The sequence below is a fragment of the Tympanuchus pallidicinctus genome, unplaced genomic scaffold (genome assembly GCF_026119805.1).
Source record: "Tympanuchus pallidicinctus isolate F22 unplaced genomic scaffold, pur_lepc_1.0 scaffold4, whole genome shotgun sequence".
NCBI lineage: Eukaryota > Metazoa > Chordata > Aves > Galliformes > Phasianidae > Tympanuchus > Tympanuchus pallidicinctus.
This window is the reverse complement of record NW_026294758.1, coordinates 11747153-11768288: the sequence shown is the minus strand read 5'-3', so window position 1 is coordinate 11768288 and position 21136 is coordinate 11747153. Positions and strand designations below refer to the sequence as shown.

At 37.0% G+C, this 21136-nt stretch overlaps 1 protein-coding gene across 1 annotated transcript in view; it reads right to left on the bottom strand.

The window, feature by feature from the left end:
• Positions 1–908: 908 nt before the first annotated feature.
• MSH3 (mutS homolog 3) overlaps positions 909–21136 on the bottom strand; it is a 110073-nt gene continuing 89845 nt past the window's right edge. Inside the window, exons 21-24 of the mRNA XM_052700656.1 lie at positions 8040–8226; positions 7711–7840; positions 5055–5229; positions 909–1551 (exon numbers count right to left, since the gene is read on the bottom strand). Coding sequence (XP_052556616.1) covers positions 1407–1551; positions 5055–5229; positions 7711–7840; positions 8040–8226 — 637 coding nt within the window. The 3' untranslated portion in view covers positions 909–1406. The remainder of the gene's footprint in view (positions 1552–5054; positions 5230–7710; positions 7841–8039; positions 8227–21136) is intronic.

Here is a 21136-nt window from a genome sequence, read left to right as displayed (position 1 = left end):
CAGTAACAGGGAATTACTTTAATTGTGCTCTGCAATGTGTGGCATACTTAAACACGCATGTAAAACTGCATCACAACGAGCAGCTTTCTTTTACAGCTCTTCCTGTTTAGTCAAATACACTACAGATCTAGAAGGAGATGCCATTATTGATTGCTGCTGTTGAGCAGCAGATAACCTGTTTGTTTAAAAGATTCTCTGTAATTCGAGGGAGAACATGGAAAAAAGTCCTATGTTAGCAGTTCCTTATGACAGGTAATAAAAACTCCATTCTTCTGTACACAATTCTTTACATAGGAAAGACTACTTGTCTGCAAATGACATAATTTCATATTCATCTGACATGCCTCATTTTGACACAAGAAACCTTCATTATATTTATTGAAATCATCAGAAAGTTTCATCTGTCTTAAAGATGACAAACCCCATTTTATTATTTTCTTTATAGCAAAACCTAGATATTTTACTGAAATTCTTCTCATTTTATAAAATGCTTTTTTTTAATATAACATTGCATGATATTAGCAAAATCTCTTTGCTAACAATTAACTACGTGAATGCAATTATTCATTTTCACAACAAGATGCTCCACTTAGTTGGATTTATGAAGAAAAACCAGTAATTTGGACAGCAAATTCCTATGTGAAATTTCCTTGAAACTTGAAAATTGCAAACAAAAAAATTTAAAATATTTCCATTTTTTCCAGCTTTATGCCGGGGGTTTGAGTTGCATAGTTTGAATCACCCATTTCAGCTCTTGTTACCATATCTGGAGTAAAAAGGAAGTGGGCAGGGATGAGAATGAAGGAGAGGGAAGCAGAAATGCAGTCGGTGCATGTTTTGTGTCTTTGAAGGTTACACAAAGCATCATCATTAATGTCATCAGTAGAAGGCAGACTCTCCCATCCAGCTGTATAACACACACATTCTTAAATTCATTGTGTACATCAAACTTGAGGGGTGCTTTACATAAACAATTGTAAATGCATTAGAATGAGAAAAAAATCAGTTCATATTATTTGTTCTTCCCACTTGCACATCAGTACAGCATAGTCAGGATTCAGTTACATTTTCACAATGCAGAGAATTATTTCAGTAGAAATTGAAGTACAATAAAGTTAAAATCCATTATTTTATTTATAAAACATGAATCTAATAATTTACCAACATAATTTTCCATGTTTTCTATACATATTCTAAACTTAATCCAATACAATTTTGCAATTAAGGAAAACACTTCAGGGAAGGAATATGGAGTGAGAAAATTACGATCAGGTAGTGGATGTGGATATAGGGCACCATATCACAGCACAGCATCTCCTATCTCTGGAAAAGCAGAGAAGCCAACTCCATGCACCTACATCTATATACACACTGATAGAATCTATTACTCTCCGCACTTGTATTTTCTATCTGCAGTATTTTCCATCTTTAAGCATGATCTGAGGATTAAAATGTGTCCTTTCATCTCCAGGCTCCCACATATTTCTCCATTTCTCTAGTTCCTGAGAATCATTTATTTTCCATGCTTCGGCAAAAGACTTCAGCTTTTTTCTGAGGGGAAAAAAAAGTCGTTCAAAATATGGACACACTTTTAAATTAAGAACATCACCTCCTTGAAAGCCTTACAGTCATCTGCAAAATTTTATACACAGTCAAAAATAGCAGTCATTGCTCAAAATCTTGTATTATCTATAAGCAATCAATGAACATTTTCTTACATGTATTCCATCAATAGAGTATTCGACAATGTAATTTTACAAATAACTTATTATACCAGATAAAAAATAAAGACGGAATACAACACCCAGAAAAAGTAAATCATTAAAGGAAATAAGCACCTGTGCAAACCACAGAGCACCTTTGGCTTGCATATTTTATATTGCACATTTCTAGGAGCTGTGCAATGAAGGAATCAATAAAAGGGGTAACAAACGTCCAAAACCACTGAGTAGTCATCTTTCCTATTTTCTTTTCAAAATCAGAAGGACTGATAAGCACTGTGACAAGTAAACAAGTCATTTAAAATAGGTTAACAGACATTCCTGATGACAAAGATGTCAAGACTGGATGGAATTACCCAGTGGATTTTCTTAGATAATATGAAAATGATTTGAGAAAATAAGACAAGGCAGCTGGCCTGTGGCTGTTGTGACAGCACTTGTACACTGCTATGAACAGGTCTGAGTTGGATTCACATGACAATTTTTATGTCCTATCACTGATACACCATAGCAAAGCTCATGCCCATTTTTAAACGTGTTAATGTATCTTTGGAGAGGAGGTAGAGAAGAAAACATCGAATCGTAGAATGGTTTGGGTTGGAAGGAACCTCAAGGATCATCTAATTCCAACGCCCTGGCAGGGCTGCCAATCACTAGGCTAAGCAGTAGACCAGGCTGCCCAGGGCCCTATCCGACCTGGCCTTGAACATCCCCAGGCATGGGGCATCTGCAGCCTCTCTGGGCACTCTGCCAGGGTCTCATCACTCTCTGTGATAAAATTTCCCAGTATCTACCCCAAATTTCCCCTCTTCAAATTTAAAGCTGCTCCCCCTTGTCCTGTTGCCATCAGACAATGTAGACGGTTGATTTCCCTCCTGATTATGATCTCCCTTCAAACGCTGCAGGCTGCAGTGAGGTCTCTCTGCAGCTCTCTCTTCCCCAGAGTGAACATGCCCAGCTCCCTCAGCATCTTTGTAGGAGAGGTGCTCCAGCCCTATGAGCATCTTGTATTCTCTGGATCCTCCCTGAAATCTCCACATTGTGGCGATAACAGAAAGTGGAGAATAGGCAAAAATTTGCACTGCAGGAATGACCCAGAAGAGGTCGAACCCAGTGCTTCAGCAACGGCTGTGTGGAGGAGTGCCTCACCCTGTGCACAGCCCTGTCTCTCAAGAGACGAACCCACCTTCAGGTGGAGCTGATGCTGTGGGCGGCAGGGCCGCAGCCTCACCCCGCTGCCTGAAGGAAGCACCTCCTCCCTCCCACACCAGGTAGCGCCGCCTGCTCTCCTCACACATCAGACAGCTGAACTGGTATGGCACGGAGTGAAGAAATGGCTTTTCCAGCTGGATCGCATCCAGAAAGCTGTGCACTCCGGTGGGGCAGGAGGCTCGGGCAGGGCTCAGGCCTCAGCCACCAGCCAGGGTGAAGGACCCACTGCAGGCACGGGTGACATATTTATTCTTTTCCTTTGCAAGAACACCAGCAAACTGCACACCAAAAACCAAAATGCAGATGGCAGCGTACACACTGAAAAGCTGAAAAATGTCACACAATTAAGTCCTGTAATTATGCTTACCCACTCAGCCCTGGTCCTACCCCTACTGTGCACTGCAGATTGGTCTTCTAATTACATCATGACATACTATTTTCACTGCTCATAGGTTCTGTATACAGTTATCTGCATTTTTGGCAGTGGAGGCATGCTAGAACTCTATTTCTGCCCTGTGATTTTGACAGAATGGAAATTACACTGTCACATTCTATTACTTCTCTTCTAAATTATATTACACAATAACTCCGGCCTTCCAGCTCACATTCTCACCTTTCTGGAAAATATTTTTTCTAGATCTAGAATCCTATATATCTTCTAACAGAGTTATGGAGTTGCTAGTAATTTGGCATTTTACTTTTGTAAATAATGGACCACTATTCCCAATAAGCAAAAGCTACCACATTATTTTCCCCACAAACTGTCATGAATCTTCCACAGAGCTTTTTATTTTATTTTATTTTGCTTTCTTAAGAATGGATAAAAAACAGTGCTAAGCACTACATATTATTTAGCATCAAAAAACTGTCTGCACCTACTAACAACTAGTGAATAACAACAAAAGGTGGAAATGCATATGAATACTATGCATATGTTTACACCTGAAATAAGTGCATAATATTACAGGACTTAAAAAGGTGATGCTATTTAATACACATGAATTTTCCTGAATAGTTGAGTAGATGAGGCACACACATTCCTAAATGAAACCTGGTTCTCAAAGAAATACTAAAATCTCAACTTTCAGTAAAATGTGGTTTGTTTCAGGGGCATTAAATTATAACAGATATTTAGTTTTAAGTTAAAATAGCAAAAACACAAAAATACCAGCATTTATCTCTACATTATATGCAGATTGCTCTGAAAGTAATGCTTCCTATTTATTTCCATGGAAACTACAACAGATACAAAAAGCAAAAGAACGTTACTTGTAAAAGAAATTCTCAGCTCCAAAACACTCTTTTTTTCAACACAGTCACCACCATTTTTGCCAACAATAAGCAAGAGTCTGCCCTGGTTGGTCTCTATAAAATTTACCAAGAGACAGTGAACCTCTATGAGTGCCATATTTTTTCTACATGGAAAAATTCAATGATACACCTCTGCTTCATAAGTTTTTCCCTGTCAGACACCATTCTGTCAGACAGCTCCTCTGCAGCCATTTGTCACACAGCAACATTTAGCAGGGTATTGGTGGGAAGGTTCAACTCCTACTGTCATCCCACCAATATCCACCTCTGACCTCATGAGCCAACATCATAAATTAGAAGGTATTACTTTTGGAGCAACCACTGTAGCATGCAAATAAAATCTGAAGTTTAAAAGTGAATATGTGTTATGAATTAAATCTATCTATATCTTCGCCATCAGTGTTACAAGAGAAACTGATATTAGTAGATGTACTTCAAATATATCTATCAGAATTTCTTCCTGAAAAAAAGTGACAATAATACATTTAAAAAAATAAGCTTGCTAGTATTTGCTTTAAGAAAATATATATATATATTCCCAGCTTTAGTTCAATGTGCTCTTGATGTTTCTTTTTGAATCGTGATTCAGTGGGTAGCAATTAACCTCTGACACGGTAGCTTATCACAAAATCCAAAGATTTAATAGAAATTGATAGCATAATTTATCAAGTATTTTTGAAAGTTTTGTTTCACTTTCTCTTTCCTGAAGGAATATTATATATGTAAAATAGCTTTCATGGCTCTTTTTAACGTACATTCAGAGTGAAATGCACTTCCATTCACACCTGGAGGACACCTGATTGTTCTCACCTTTTCATATTCACCAGTCCCTCTAACTCCTTTGATTTGTGAGCTGCCTTCTTCAAGATTTCTTCAGGAATATCTGCCAGTTTGGCAACATTTAGCCCGTAGCTTCTTGCAGTGACTCCTTTAGTTATTTGATAAAGAAAAGTGATAAATTCAGGATTCTCTTCCTCTTCAAATCCTAAAAAAAAAAAAACAAAAATCAGGTCCCTCTGTTTTATTTATAATATGCAGTATATCCAGTGCCTGAAATAGCAAAGAATTGGTTTTATTATCATTGATGCTCCCTGTGATATTAATTTCATTGAATGTATGAAAAATAAAAACATTTCCTTGAGTTCACATTTTGCCTGTACACAGTCAGTGGGAAAAAAATGTTTTACTATAGTTTTATCAGGTGTCTTATTAGACAGAAGCATGTGCATGGGTGTGTGTGTATAAAACATAAAGAGTATTTTTATGTCAGGTTCATTAGTTATGCTGCAACTGGGATATTACAACTCATATCTATGAAATACAATAAAGGAAGCGTCCATAATCCTGCAGTCATGAATCAGGATCCTATCTGTACAGCACAGCAAAATGTTAGCTGCCTGCCAGTAGCTTAGGAACTTCAGAAGGTTCTTATGGAAGCCCAAATACAAAGTGAAATTGCCCAAAGTGAATTCTTTTATTCCATGGCAATAAGATGAAAATATAAGAGCCAACACAATAAATCTGGTTATTCCCTTCCCTTTTCTCTTCGGGCATCCTTTTAAATAAATTTCTGCACAATCTAGGCCTTGTGTTAAGAGCAGAAAAAATAAGATGTCGGTCACTGTCCTTCATTCTTCTGTTTTGAAAATGTAAGCTTTTGGGAACTGAAGATTTCCATAAATGCTAATGACTCAAGCTGATTTGATCTGAGTGCTCCAAGCCAAAGATTGGCAAAAAATGTGCCATAAATCTCATCTTAAGTAGAACAATTAAAACATTAAGACCACAGACATAGGAGCCAAAAATACAGGCAAAGTAAGAAATGTAGACATGCTGCTGCTCCCATGTTCTGCTTCCTGGAGTTTTAAAAGTGAAGATTACATATGGCCTGAAGGGTTAGGCCAATAAACATTGAAAGAAAGAAGGCTGAAGCAACACATTACGAAATAAAGTGCAGGGTTTCAGAAACACAGTAGATAAGGAACAGTAAGTACTGAGCATCACCTTAATTGCCTGAGAATACCAGAGATGAACAGTCAGTTAATGAATTATCTGTGAAAAGATATGCTGTATGTCGATGCTTTTAACCACAAACATGGGCGCTGCCAGACAGCGTTAAGGACAACAGTGCTTTAAACAATCTCAGCTCTGGTTAGCACCTATTTCAGGAATCCCTGCCTTTAAAATTAATCAGAATATAACAGATAAAATTTCCCTCCAGATTTCAAGATTCCCTCCCTTTAAAAACTCCATCTGAAGCTAAAGAGTTTCTGTGTTTAATTAAATTAAAATTAAAACAAAACAAAACAAAACAACTAAACAAAAAACTAGAAGTGATATAGAGAACATGCCATTACTTTGCAAAATGGGAAAACCAGAATAAGAACAGAATTTTCAAATGTCTGAGTAAAGCCAACAATATCAGGAAAACAGCCAAAGAACTTTGTGCAGAAGAAAGTTCTACATCACAAATCTGGTTTAAGTTTGGAAGCTGTGTGAGTAAATAAACACAGTGGATAAACCCTATGTTGATTTTCAGAATGCTTCTGAGAAGTGTCCTGCATCAAAGTGTCCTCTTCTAAAAACCAAGCAGCCATGATCCACAAGGAAGGCCTTTATTATTTGCCTTTGCAAATAATTGGCTAGCAGACAATTAATGCTGAGTCAGTTCCCACTGTGAGGAGAGACTGAGGAAAGGATCATCACGCAGAGCTGCTTACCTTATCCATTACCAAACAGAGAAAAAAGGCAGGCAGTAAAGTGACAGACTGCACTGAAAATACTATCTAATCCACACCAACAGTGACAAGAAGAACCACTGTGACTCTCCTGTCTGATAAAAACAAAGGTGAATGGGATTAAGATAAGCAACATACAAAATTAGGCATGGGACTGAAACAGGAAACAGAGATTATGAGATTATTCTCTTTGAATTCAAGAACTGGGACCATCAACTGAAACTACATGTTTCAAAACTGTCTCAAAATAAACAAGAGGAGGTGGTTCTTCTCATAATGCAGTGTTCAGTTTTGGAGTTCTTTGACACAGCAGGATGAAGATGCTAAAAGTATACATGGATACAAAGGGAGGCTGGACCTCATTAAAAATAAATCCAAAGATTCAAAAACAAACAAACCAACAAAACAGAAAACCCCTCAACCAGCAAATGTTTGGTGATAGTGGGATCTTTTAGAGAGAGCTGCCATATGTTTGATCCCTAATCCCTACTCCCTAATCCTCAGTTATTTGGCTACCGTGAGAAGCTGAACGCTAGGCTGGGTGAATCTTTGATCTGACCCAGCTCAGTCATCCTTGTATTAACTGTGAAAGAGAAATGATTGTTTAGTTTTCAAGCCTCTAAAATTGAGAGTGCAGACTGATACTTCAGTGTGTGCAGTACACAGCAGCTACTACAACTTCTGCCTCTGCCTGAAGTGCCAGAATATCAGATAAATTTATACGGTACCTTTCTGTTCAGCACTTTCTTCCTCATTCACCAAGAAAGCCATATGGTAATTACCAACTTTTTCTGGATACACTTTTTCTAGCTCACAAACTGAAGGATAGTGAGTGACAAACAACGTTAGTGACTCCACCTACAATAAAGAGATTGACACATAAGGTTTAATTTGTTTTCAAACACAACTTAGCACTGGTATTCTTCACACATAAGCCCTTGCACTGAGTTTAGACATAGCATATTTCTACAGCAGTGGAACACAGACCATGTCAAAGTCAACCCGCAAAAATACAGGCTGAAAAAGTGTTCACAAGCATGTCAGATTGACTACTTACATCTGTAATAAAATGTTCAAGTGTAGCATAAGCAATAGCAATTCCATCATGCGTGCTAGTTCCTCTTCCCAGTTCATCCAAAATTACCAGTGATCTTGAAGTTGCTTTTCTTATTATCTCAGCAGTGTCCGTCAGTTCTTCCATAAAGGTACTTCGGCCTTTGTAAATGTTATCTGCAGCACCCATTCTGCATTGGGATATGAAACAGATCAATTTATTGAGTTCAAGTGTTTCAACAACTTTCAGATTCAACAAAAAAAAGATCATGATCATGAAATCAGTTTGCTATAAAACTCCTGAGCAAAAAAATAGGCAAAACATTCACTTTCCAAGAGCACATGATGTAGATGAGAGGGCACACTGAAGGACTGAATGGTCTGGAAAAAAAGAGTTAATGTACCATTAAATAAAAGCTTGCATGCATTTCTCAAGACATCAGTTTACATAGACCCTGTGGTTTTCTGGAGGAGGTCAGGCTGTAAGGACAACAGGGAACTTTTGTGCGTCATCAATAATGTAGTCTTAAGGCAAGACAGTAGTGTACTGTCACACAGACAGCAAATGCAGCATCTCATGCCAACTACAGAAACTGGGGGAAAAAGAGAACGCAGACAGGTGGGTGTTTCTTAGCATAGAATCCTTCCACATAGAGAAGCTGCACAAAGTGGCCTGCTCTTCCCTTTAGAATGGACCCTGACAATCCAGACCTGTCAGCTCACTGGGACTCCAGCAAAGGTAGCTGTGAAAAGGATTTTCATTTCCCCTTTGGTTTGACTTTGCAGTTTGTGTATTTATAAATGCTACACCCGCAGTTATCAAATAGTAACACTCCCATGAAGAAATACAGTGGAAACTCATTTTCCCAGGTATTTGTGCATCCAGCAGATGAAGCATTTAGGTCCTTCAAGCACTATAAAAATAATGATTTCTTCCAATTACAAACTTTAGGAGAATGATTTTCTCCTCATCCATTTATGTAACTGTCCTTCGACTTACCTCCTCTGCGTGCTGCACAAATGGGCATGCATGCACACACACTTTCTGTCGTGCCTCACAAAACTTTTAATGCTGTTGCAGGTTCATGTAACCTCCAGTCCCTGTATTCTGTTTCAAATGGTGAAATCACAGTTTTAACCTCAGAAACCTGATAATAATTTACTGTATTTTTCTTTTCTTCTGCAGGTTTCCTTACTCAGTGACTACACTGTCTACCTGCAAGAAAGAACATTTCCTTCCCCCATATATGCTTTTCAATTACATTAATCACATCACAATGTCACTTCTGAGATAGCTTATCATTAGCAATCCACTGTGCAGAGCTGTAAAAATGGGTTTGCTCGCTCTCATCAGCCAACAATATAGTTACATATAAGCCACACTGATTTAAGGAAAACTGACTCACAGGCTTAACATATTACATTTTCAAATATAACAGTTGGCCACAATGGTATTTAAAGCCAATCAAGTCCTGAAAAAGAATCCCAGTATAGCTTTTTGCTTTCAGTATTTTGCAGCATCTCTCCAATGTAATTGCTTTTGTTGCCTCCAGAAGCACTAGCAAGATTCTCATCATTTTAGGAGTATCTTATAATTCTAAGAGTAATTATTGACTACCAAGACCCCAGACTAACAAGTTGAACAATGTACCATTCTGCTTGCTATATATCCTCCAGTTCCTATCCTGAAAATTTTGCATAGGGGCATATCTAACTTAACAATAAGCAAATCTTCAACTATAAATGAACTAATTTAGGTTGGAGATGGGCATTATGATGTCATGTGCACATCAAGTTCTTATCTACTTTTTAATGTACATGCATTTGCATACACACACAGTGGGTATACTCCCACATATTCCAATAAAAAAGGAGATTTTGCACATAATTCAGTTAAATTAATTTAAAGTTTAATTAACTTAAATATCGCTGAATTTCTCACTGTCCTATAACCTCCCCAGCACATTTTCTGTTTTGGTTAAGACATCACTTTCTATTGCAAAATTAAACAATCCTCATTTATTGCACTATAGCTCTGCAGCTTACAGAGCAGAATATAAATTAGATGTGTTATTAAGGCTGTGAACTACAAATAAGTTTGCCAGAAAGATGAATACTCTTTATGTCTATAGAATCCATGGAGTTACAATAGGTAACTTTAACCTTAGTTTCCAACCCTGGTATTACCAGTATTATTATTTCAGCATTTTTATTTGTCTTTTCATTCCAGAGACGGCACCTCAACAGGACTACAATGAGAGTCCTGTTACATTTCTTTCTGTGATTGCATCACAGAGCCCTCAGAATCATACAGTCGTTTTGAATCTAATTTGTATTTGAGAAAATAATTTTCAGAACTTCCTTGTTAAATGCTTAAGATATAAAATGAAATGACTATTATCTTCATCTGGTACAAAAAAGGCAGGGATCTCCTGGAGAGAAGTCCACAGAGGGCCACGAAGATGATAAAGGCCTGGAGCAACTCTCTTATGAGGGAAGGCTGAGCGACCTGTGTCTGTTCAGCCTTGAGAAAAGAAGACTCAGAGGGGACCTGATCAATGTCTGTGAATATCTAAGGTGTGGGAGGCAAAGTGTCGAGGCCAGACTCTTTTCAGTGTGCGAGGTGATAGGACAGGGAGAAATGGCCACAAACTGGAGCACAGCAAGTTCCACACCAAGTGCGTAAGAACTTCACGGTGAGCACTGGGACGGGCTGCCTGGAGAGGTTGTGGAGTTCCTTCTCTGGTGACATTCAAGACCCATGTCGACACTTAACCTGTGCAGCCTGGTCCAGGGAGTCTGCTTTGGCAGGGGTTTGAACTAGATGTTCTTTGGATTTATAGTTTAATGTGTTTTGTCTCCTATGTGTTTTCATGCATCAAAACATTATGCCTCTTTGGTTTTTTGTTGTTTTGTTTTGTTTTTTTAATTAATAATGTTGAATGGAATTCAAATGACTTGTTATCAGACACCCTGTATTTTATAATTAGGATGCTTATCTTTCTGAAATTGTTGGGTTAGAAAAGTTAAACAACAACAAAAAAAAAAAGGTTACAGATACTATTCTAAGTCTTCAAGTTGCCAGCACTTCATTATTTGTTTCTGTTGTTCATTCTGGTTTGGTTTGGTTTTTGCTCCTCCAGCAAGATTCCTACATTGTGATCAGGTACTTTTCTAAATTTTATTTTTACATCAAAATAACCATTTGATTAGATTTATCACCACGTTAGAAAACAATACAATGAAATGTACCAAGAATAATAAGTGGTCCTTACTACAGTGATAAAGACATGTAATGTATTATCCAAATTTTCTTTTCTTCTCTCTTTCCTAATTAGAAATAGTAATTAAAAAAAAAGAGAGGGAAAAAAGCATACAATAAGTCACAAAAGAAAACTATTAGAGCAAAAACAACACCACTCACCCTCATTAACTCTACCTGTTAAAACACCAGCTGCTGGAAGTGGTGACACAGTTAATATAAAAACTTCAATTTCTGCTATAGAATTTCTAACATCTACTTTCAGGAAAATTACTGCATTCTGCCCACAAAGAACATGCAGACATCCAACGTGAGAAGTGCCTCCTTAGTGCTGGCAAGAGATCTATCACTTCTCTGCAAATGCAGTTTGGCTGGAAACCACTGGTTATGATGTCTCTTTGATAGCCAACCAAATTTTATAAAATTAAAAACTCTTCTTCTCATAACATTCAACATATTTATTATGTAAAGAAAAAATACTGGGAAGTATTATTCCGTTTCAGCATTTGGCTTCCAGTGCTGAGGATTCTTGTCTAGAACCTCAGTAAAAAACAATAGAGACACAATATTTACATGAATTAATTTTTTGAAGGATAAGTTATGTGATAGGCAGTGCTAGCTGGCTTTATATAAATCAGTTCGCTCTACATGCTTAACCTGTATGTGACCCCCTGGAGGAAAAGATACTGATTTCCTTTCTTGGCAGTAGCAGCATTTTAACCTGCTTTCCTGAATCAACACATGCACACAACCGTGACCTTTACAGATCAAGTGTGCACTGTTGTGGGAAGGTATGCTATGACATTTTGTCCTAAGGGACTCTCAATACTGAGAATTTGCTAATGATAAAATGTAAGATGCCATCATTCAGAAATCCTTAGAATTAAAATAGCAGAACTGTTTTTCTTTGTATCCAAAGAATTTTTATGAACCCACTATCCATTTAAAATCACTCTCAGCAGTCATGAACTCACTGCATTTAAAGCCACTATGTGGCTCTGAAAGTTACCTTCAAGTTTGGTGCTTTTAACCTTTCGATCAGTCAGCCAGATCTATGTTCTCTGACAGCCATTTGTGAAAAATCTGTATGGAGGGTGGAAATGAAATTGAGGCAACTGAGCTCTTCTTGGAGATCCTTCACTCAGTGCCCTGCAATCACTGCTCTCAAAAACCAGAGGTCCTGGAGAAGTATGCAGACTTGCAGACCAGAGATGGCTTACAGTGGTGTGTGACAACACTATTTTGGAATAAATAATAGAGGCCCCCCAGAAAACAGCATCTGCTTTGCACTAGCAGCCCTGAGTTAAAAGTCACAATGTGTAGATTAAACCCTGAAATGGCCCCAGTGCAACAGACAGCAGTAAAAAAGTGAACATCTCAAGCAGAGAAATCCATCTGAAACTCAGAAGCTTCTACTTAAGGTTTTTTGCCATGTTTTTGTTTAAAATAAGTTGTCCAATATGCTGTGTGTTGATTTAATTCTACAACAAAAGACACCGTATGGACCCTATTATTTTAATGTTCTTTTGTATTAGTCTGAATCCCTTGCAGTATTTGTGAAAACGAAAAGCAGCAGTCTGAGGTCAACTGGTGGTAATAAAAAGCAACCAAGCAAAAAAGCAACCAAGAAAACTCAGAAGTTTAACTTCCAGAAGTTAACAGAAGGCCTACTTCCACATCCCAATTCCATTTTTCATTCCCAGTTTGTTAAATACTTCTTATTGAAGAAAAAAAAGAATCTCAAGGCTTTTTCTCCTTAACTGTAGAAAGCTGCTCTTGCCTAGAAGTTCATCTAACTAAAATACTGGAGAAATGAAAACTGTTCCTATTGCAGAATAGCAAATCTAGTTAGTATAGTGTCTCCACAGATCACCTCTGCAGGTGATCAAGAAAATGCATTCAGGTTTCTAGGCATGGTTTAATTTTCCAGAGATCAGGATTTGAAATCAGACTTCTACTCGGAATATACTTATAGTCAAATTATTTATTCATCAAGAGCAACTAGCACACAACAGAATTACTCTTTTCTCCGAGATTATCTCAAATAGAAGGTGTAGAACAACATGTTCACAGCAATGACAAAGACTTTCCTTCTCTGACTGAAAAACACAAAATATACTCATAATGCGACTTCATAATGTCACTCACTGTCTTCTCAAACAAAACCCTTCAAAATGTCACTTCAGAGCTCACTGTATTTGAACAGGTGCCATTTAAACTAAAATAAGTATTTTGAAGAAAGAAAGGAACAGCTGGGGTCTTGCCTTAGACTTCATCCTTCTGCTTGCATAGGGCTTTTCTCAGCAATATGTTTTTGATCAGCAATACAGTTACTCCTTAAAAAAGAAACAAAAAACAACTTCCTAAGAACTGCTTCATATTCTTTGCAGAAAACACTCTTTTCAGCTGCAGTTTCTTACTTGGTCTCTGCACAAAGAAGTTGGAAAAATGTGAGTAATTAGCTCAAGAAGATGCTGATGGGAACAGAAAGCCTTGATATTGATCCTGATATGAATGGAAGAACACAACCATAATTTCATTTCAACATCTGTGTGCAACTTCTCCCACTGTGTTAGTTTTTTTACTTTCTGTTAGGCACTAAGCTGTAAATTTAATTAACCACTGTTTTAAGTGACAAATTAATGGCAAGATTTAATATTAACACATTAACACATATTAAGCTATGGAGCCATTTCCACACCTTTTTCATATTCCTCAAGAAAATATTATAAACAAAATAAAACACAGTCTTGCCCTCTTTCCTGTAAGCAACATTTCAGATTTCTCATGTTAAAAATTGGTCTGCCAAGAAAATGAAAACAGATGTCTTTAACTGAGGACAGTCAGGTTGACCAGTGCAAGTCCTCTCCTACCAACACCAAATACCCAACACCATCAACCAGGACAATCATTTTGTTTTGCCCATGACAGCAAATTGAAACTGTGGGTATTTCTGAAACACTCAGCCCACTACAGACAGTGCTACTATATGAGTAACCCACGTCACACATTCTAACTCCTGGCTTATTTCTATTCTACAGTGACAATTTATCTAGAAATCCACAGAAGATTATAAGAGTTCACTGGTAAGAAACTAACGCTTCACACTCCCCCATAGAGTACTGGTAAATCATTTACTTCATTTCCATCAAACTATTGCTTATTAAAATAAAAAACTGACAGTAACACAAAACATAACAGAAATTTCAATTACAGAATTTTTAAAAAAAAACAAACAACAGAAAGTATGACAAGATGCACTGTTTTCAGGATGGTTGTTATTTTTGTACAGTCCACAGTCAGCTTCCAAAAAAAAGTAAACGTGTGTGAAATTACATGGACAACAGTGATAGAAATTTGTCATAATACAAACTTATGTACAGTCAACATGCATGTGCATACGTGGTCAACTGTTTCTACAACTGTTTATTAGCAAATTAAATAAATATCCATGGTACATTACCTAATTTTAAAAGAACAGTTGTTGAAAAGCATGCATTACAAACTTAGTGTCTGAATAATATTTATTTTGTAAATTGCTATTGAGGTAAGATATTCTCAATCACTGGCAAATTAATGAAACCAGTAAAACCTACAACCACCAGTCCAAATTGATATTTATACTAAGTTTCACAATCTTGTTCTTATCATTTTTTTTCCCGTGTCATAGAATCATAGAAAGGTTGGAAACGACCTACAAGATCATCCAGTCCAACCGTCTCCTCATCACCATTGCCACCACAAGCACTAAACCACATCACGCAGCTCCTCGTCCACACGCCCCTCTTGAACACTGCCAGTGATGGCGACTCCACCACCTCCCTAGGAAGGCCACTCCAGTGCCCGGACCGCTCTCTGAGAGAAAAAGCTTTTCCTCATGCCATTAAGTAACTGAAGAAGCCCATACAAGTCATTACATAATGACAACTTGTTATCTTTTACATCTGGTCAGCAATGGTCTGCTGCACATAGACAAGATGAATCTAATAGATCAGCTTTCAGCATGTGAGCCGCAATGTTTTTGTGGTAAGCCATGGGAAATAAACACCCACGAATTGCAATGAACATTCAACAGTTCAGAAGTTTCACATCAACTGACTGAACTGAGTTCAGAGGAGGCAATGCCAGCCTTATCAATATAATCCCTGAATGACCAGAATGTATTCCTCTCGCTTCTGATGATTTACAATGCAACATAAATTCATCTGTTCTCGGGAAAAGCTTTTGCTAGGTTCCGCATTCAGACTGCGAAATCTGGCAGTGCAGGCAGAGTGCAGTGAAAGACCAATACTCAAAGGAAAAGAAGCTTTGTGAAGGTCCCATTAAGGAACAGAAACTCCAAAAACGTGACCTTGATTTCTCTGTACGAAACATTTAGTAGATAACATGTAGTTAACAACATCCACATTTTATTGACAGTCAAGAGCAAGAGCAGATTAAAAATACAGTGAGATAAGTGTCTATTTGCAAGACATCAATGTCAGCTCAAAGAAACTGAAAAAAAATGATGAAGACAGAAGACACAACTTTAAAACGCGTGTAGGTTTACACTTGGTACTCTTGGATTCCACTGAGGGAACTCAAGGTAATTAAGTTAATGTGCACATGTAGCTGAAGGATTGAGGCCAAGGGAGGATTAAAAAGCAGGAGCTATAGCAACAGACCAGGGACAATAGCTGAAGCATTCAGCAGAAGTGAACTTTTCCCCTTTAGACCTTTGGATACTACAGAAAATCCAGTTCAAATCGTGACTAGGTTAAACTCTAGCCTTGTTGAGTTTTAGAAAGGTTGGTGCCTATTTCAAGAAGGAAGCTTCAACCTGACTGTAAAACAGCTGGTCAATTTCATTGGCATTTTTTTTCTTTTTTTTTCCCCCACCATATGCCATTATAACCCTAGCAGTTGCTTTTTAAGGACAATTCTATATGCAGCATACCTTTTATATATATATATAAGGTATATATATATATATATAAAAGGCATATAAAAGGTATATATATATATATATATATTTAAAAGGTATATATATATTTTTATATATACCTTTTATATGTATATATCTTTTTATATATACCTTTTAAATATTTATATATTTATGTATTTTATATATAATTTATATATATATATATATCTTTTTTTAAAATATAAGTCTCCCTGTATATGTAAGTAACTGCCTTTTATTGGCTTAAATGAATTTTCAAAGTTGACTTAAATCCCTGTAAAGGAAACAGTTGTTTGCTTTTACAGATTTTACCAAATGCCACATATGTTTTGTTAAATAAACCATTATTACTTGTATATGAGACACAGACCAAGGACTGCAGATGCGTTACAATGAAATGAACATAGACATGAAACTATCTAGCTGTAAATATATGGAGCATTACTTAATTTCTCCCTGTAGAGTTACATTACACTGCTAGATGTAGCTGCAGTTCAAAAGATAAAACTTTACTGGAAAAACAAACAAAAACATTTTTATTTGAACAACACTAACTACAACTTTACTCATTCTCTTTGTCCACATGATAGAAAATGAGTGCAAAGAATGTGATACAACCCTTTTTTTTTCCCTGAAATCTGAGAATAATTTACCCCAGAAGTGTAATTATATGAATGCAACCATAAATGAAAAGCTTACGCCATTTTTGTTATTCTGGCAATAAACACATTACAATTAAGCAAGAACAAAATGAAACAAATTACTGTGTTCCAAATAAGTAATACTTCTGGAAATTACTTTTGGGTCTTGACAACTAAGAAGTTCTGTTGGTCTGACTCTCACTTTTGCTTTCCAGAGTAATACAGGCACTAAAACACTTCTTGAGCATATCCACACAGAAAACTCTGGTGTGAACTTCTCAGTCACTTGGAATTGTTTATTATGAATGGTTCACTACTGTTCTGCAGATACATAATTTGTGTGTACACATAAAAAAAAAAAATATCACTGCATTTAAATACAGTGGTGTGAAAAGATACCTTTGTTCTGACATTTTCTGACCCTTATCTTTCAGAGGCTAACTACACATGCACACTGAGAATATAATTTCTTCAAAGGAAAATCTAAACATTTATTTTCAAGTGAAAAATCTAAAAAAGTATAATAAAGCTTGAGTAAAACTTTTGGCCAAAATCAGGCAGCCTACAGACAAGTAGCTCTGGTATATGATTAGCTCCTCCATAGGTTCTATTCAGCATTCTCAGGCAATTTCTGTGTTACAAAGGATGCCTGCAGTCTGCCCTGCCAGCCACTACTGTCACCCCAAAAATGGAATTTCATAGCTTGTATTTTATGATAAATATATGAAGACACTGACTAGCTGAATCCTTATGCCAGGTTTTTGGATCTGATATTTCTAGAACTGACAGTAAGACTAATCTCCATAATCCTACCCTGTAAGCCTTGAAGAAATCAATAAAGCTTAATAAAGCAATAAAAGCAGCCAAGGAATTTTGGAGATTGGTAACAGGTCTTCTGAGTTAAGAACAACAAAGTTCATAACACGATATAAAAATAAAAGGTTATAGGCTGTTCTGGCAAAATACTACAGAGACTGCCATAAAGGACAACTTATTATTTAATATGTGAACACACGTCATCTATGCCACTCCATCCTAGTGATCTGATTCATTTCTGAGGCCATGACCTGCAAAAGGAGAATTCAGAGAAAGGTACAGCAATCCTGGCATGGTAATAATGCTGAAGCATAAGAGAAAAAGATGCCTTTCTTTACATGAATTCATGTATAATTCTGAAGCAGACCTTATTTCCGCTTATTAGCAAAAAGCAATCAATTTAGCTTCCTAAGGATGAAAAGCAGTAACATCATATTCTACTCAGAACAAAGAACTAAAATCAAGATGGGGAACACCATTTAATGCTTACAAGCTCTCCAAGTCTTTCCTGCCTGCTGATAACTATTTTAAAATGCCATCAGCGTGCTTCCCCTTCAACAATCAAGGTTAAGTGCACAGTGCTGATCTGGATGAAGGATTCAATTATTTCTGCTTAGTGAAATTACTAAGTAGGAAGAGACTTCTAATATGTAGAATGTTTCTAACCATTTTTAAGCAGGCGAGTTCCTGGGCACTCTCTTGCACGTAATGCTCACCCCTGAAACAGTGAGTAAATGGCAAAGAAGAGAACAAACTGAATTCTGGTTGTAACAAACTGCTCTGTTTTTCAACTATTACTTGCCTATCACTGTGCAAATAGCACAACTTCTGCTGTGAAGCTCTGAAAGAAAAAAAAAAAGGAATTTTTATCTCCCATATAGAATAAGCATCAGTCATTTTTTTTCCCCTGTCTTCTCTTGTGCTGCCTTTCACTGATCAACTGGTGAAACTGGAATGATATAAAGAGCAATATTATTTGCCCAAGTACAAAAAGCTGTGAAGTTTTGGCAGGTATACCAATGGAACACTCATTTCCATTAATATTGACAAGGTTCAATGTATGGTGAAAAGCAACTGGAAAACATCTTCCATTCAATTCCTGCTCTGATAGAAACATCTTCTGTTTCCTTGTTCATATACCACACTATATTGTGCTTTCCAGTTTTCTCAAGATTTCTTACAAATTATACTTTGAACAAGCCTTGCAACATTTAGGCTGTTAAAGTAAATCATGCAACTTTAAATGCCTTTCAAACTTTAATTTCCAATGAAGGATACAAACATCCAAAATTGATTGCCCAAGTGTTTGCAGTGCTAATAAGGTATTTGCTTTCCATCATTACTTTTACCCGTAGCAAAATTTATAATGATGCCATAAATATGTACATTTCATCTGGTTAAAAAAATTGTTTGTTTAGAGAGAAAATAGTGAGTTTGCCCACGAGTTTTTTCCAACTCCACACACTTGACGAAATAGTAATATGAGACTGACAAGCTGTCAGAATTAAATAGCTGTTACAGTATTTCAGGAGATAGCACACAAATTTCCTTTGTAAGGAACCTGACCTTCTTTTGAAAGTCAACTCCATCGTTTAGTGGTCAGACAGACATTTTGCATTAAACAGACAGGAAAGAAAAAAATTGTAATATATCCGATGAAGATTCTTTAAAGAAAAGTGGATTTAAAAGGCCTGGATTTTGTCTTGGATTGTTTTTTGTTTTTTTTTTTTTAGTTGACTTTGAATAAATGTTTCATCACAAAACTCTTCTCTTAGCTTTAACAGCTTTTTTTCCAGATTATCATGTCTCATCTTCTGGGCCATACCAAAGAAAAGTTAAGTCTGTGAGACCTCAAAACAACTCCAGTTGTTCCTAAAGATCTCTTGACTATATACAAATTTAAGAATTTGCCACACCAGTCAAAGTTCTGTTTTACAGGAGAGCAGTATGCCATTTAGCAGCTGACCTTGGTTTGCTTTTTCATCTCAGCAGAGCAACAGTCATGCTTTTCTGTACACAGTAAGAAGACTTGACAGAGAAAACATATTATCTCTTGAGTTCTTTGCATCTCAAGTTTGTGTTCTGCAACTGATGACTATGCCACTAACAAGATATGAGAGCCTTCCATCACAAGAAGTGGAAACAAGCAGAATACAGCAATAGGACAGACTTCTCACACAGACCTGTGTACAGACACTTGTAGTCTTGCAGGGGTTACACAGGCAAGTCATGTGAACAGGCCTAAAGCTGCAGTCACAAGCTTTCCCTATTTCCTGGTCAATAAATTCTCATTCAAGTGCCAATTCTTACAACATAAAGACAATACTAGTGAAAGCATCGGCAACGGCTCTTGTGCCTTAGGAAAAAAAAAAAGAAAAAAAAAGAAAAAAAAAAAGAAAAAGTTAATTCAGTATATACAAATGCTCCTTCCTCTTCACGTATTGGCAGAGTGGATCGCATTGCACGTTACTGGCATGGGTTCTTTAGATCCCTGTATGTTGAAGATGAGAAGTGTTGGTCATAGCACTTATGGAGGGATTCAAATACTGCTTTTTCAGAACTGAAGTCAAGTTCACACCCATATGAGTGTACAATTCTCACAAATTTACATAGAATGGTCGACAGGTCAGATTTGCAGATTTTTGAATCCACTGAAGATAGTATCATCAGCAGCAAGCCTTTACAGGCAGCAAGGGAAATACCGCCTCCAGTGGCTAGAGCAGCACAATGCACTGAGCTATCTGCTTTGAGAGACTCTGGTCGGCCTTCAAAGCAGCCTCATGCCAACAATTGCCTTGAAGTACTGGCAACCTGCATGTCTTACATAAAACAAAAGAAATTAAACTGCTGCTTATCTAAGCAATCTACAGCTATCACTTAATAATGTGTATTGCCAACCTCCTCCACTCCTCAGTTTTATTAATATACTTTCTTTGACAATTCAAACCCAATTTCTTTGCCGTCATGAGGATTAGAGGCAGTAAACAGAAAGTTCTTTGTGAAAGAGAGAAAGCGCATGGGAGTATAATCTACATCTCACTGATGCTTCTTTGTATTCCTGTAACATTTAAGCATGTACTGCCTAACTTGAAAGAGGCAGTTTTGAATTGCAATTAAGGCACTGTGCAGAACATTAGTTCAGAGAACTAAAGGGCTAGCTGACCTTTAAATGCTATGCCCAGCTTGGCTGGTGATGTAAAAATCTCAGTGGAACATGCATGTCCCTCTAATGTGACTGTGCATACTAATGTGTGATCACTGGAAAAATGAAACGGTTTTCATACTAATGCAACAACAGAAAGCCTGGTAGTAAATATGCTAGAAAGGAAATTCTTCCTTTGCTCCATACCATTTCCTAGTGTTGGCAGCTGTCTCCGTAGAAGTATTCCTTCTACTGGCAGCTCATGATTTCAATAAATTAATTCTTGAGATTTTGAAGT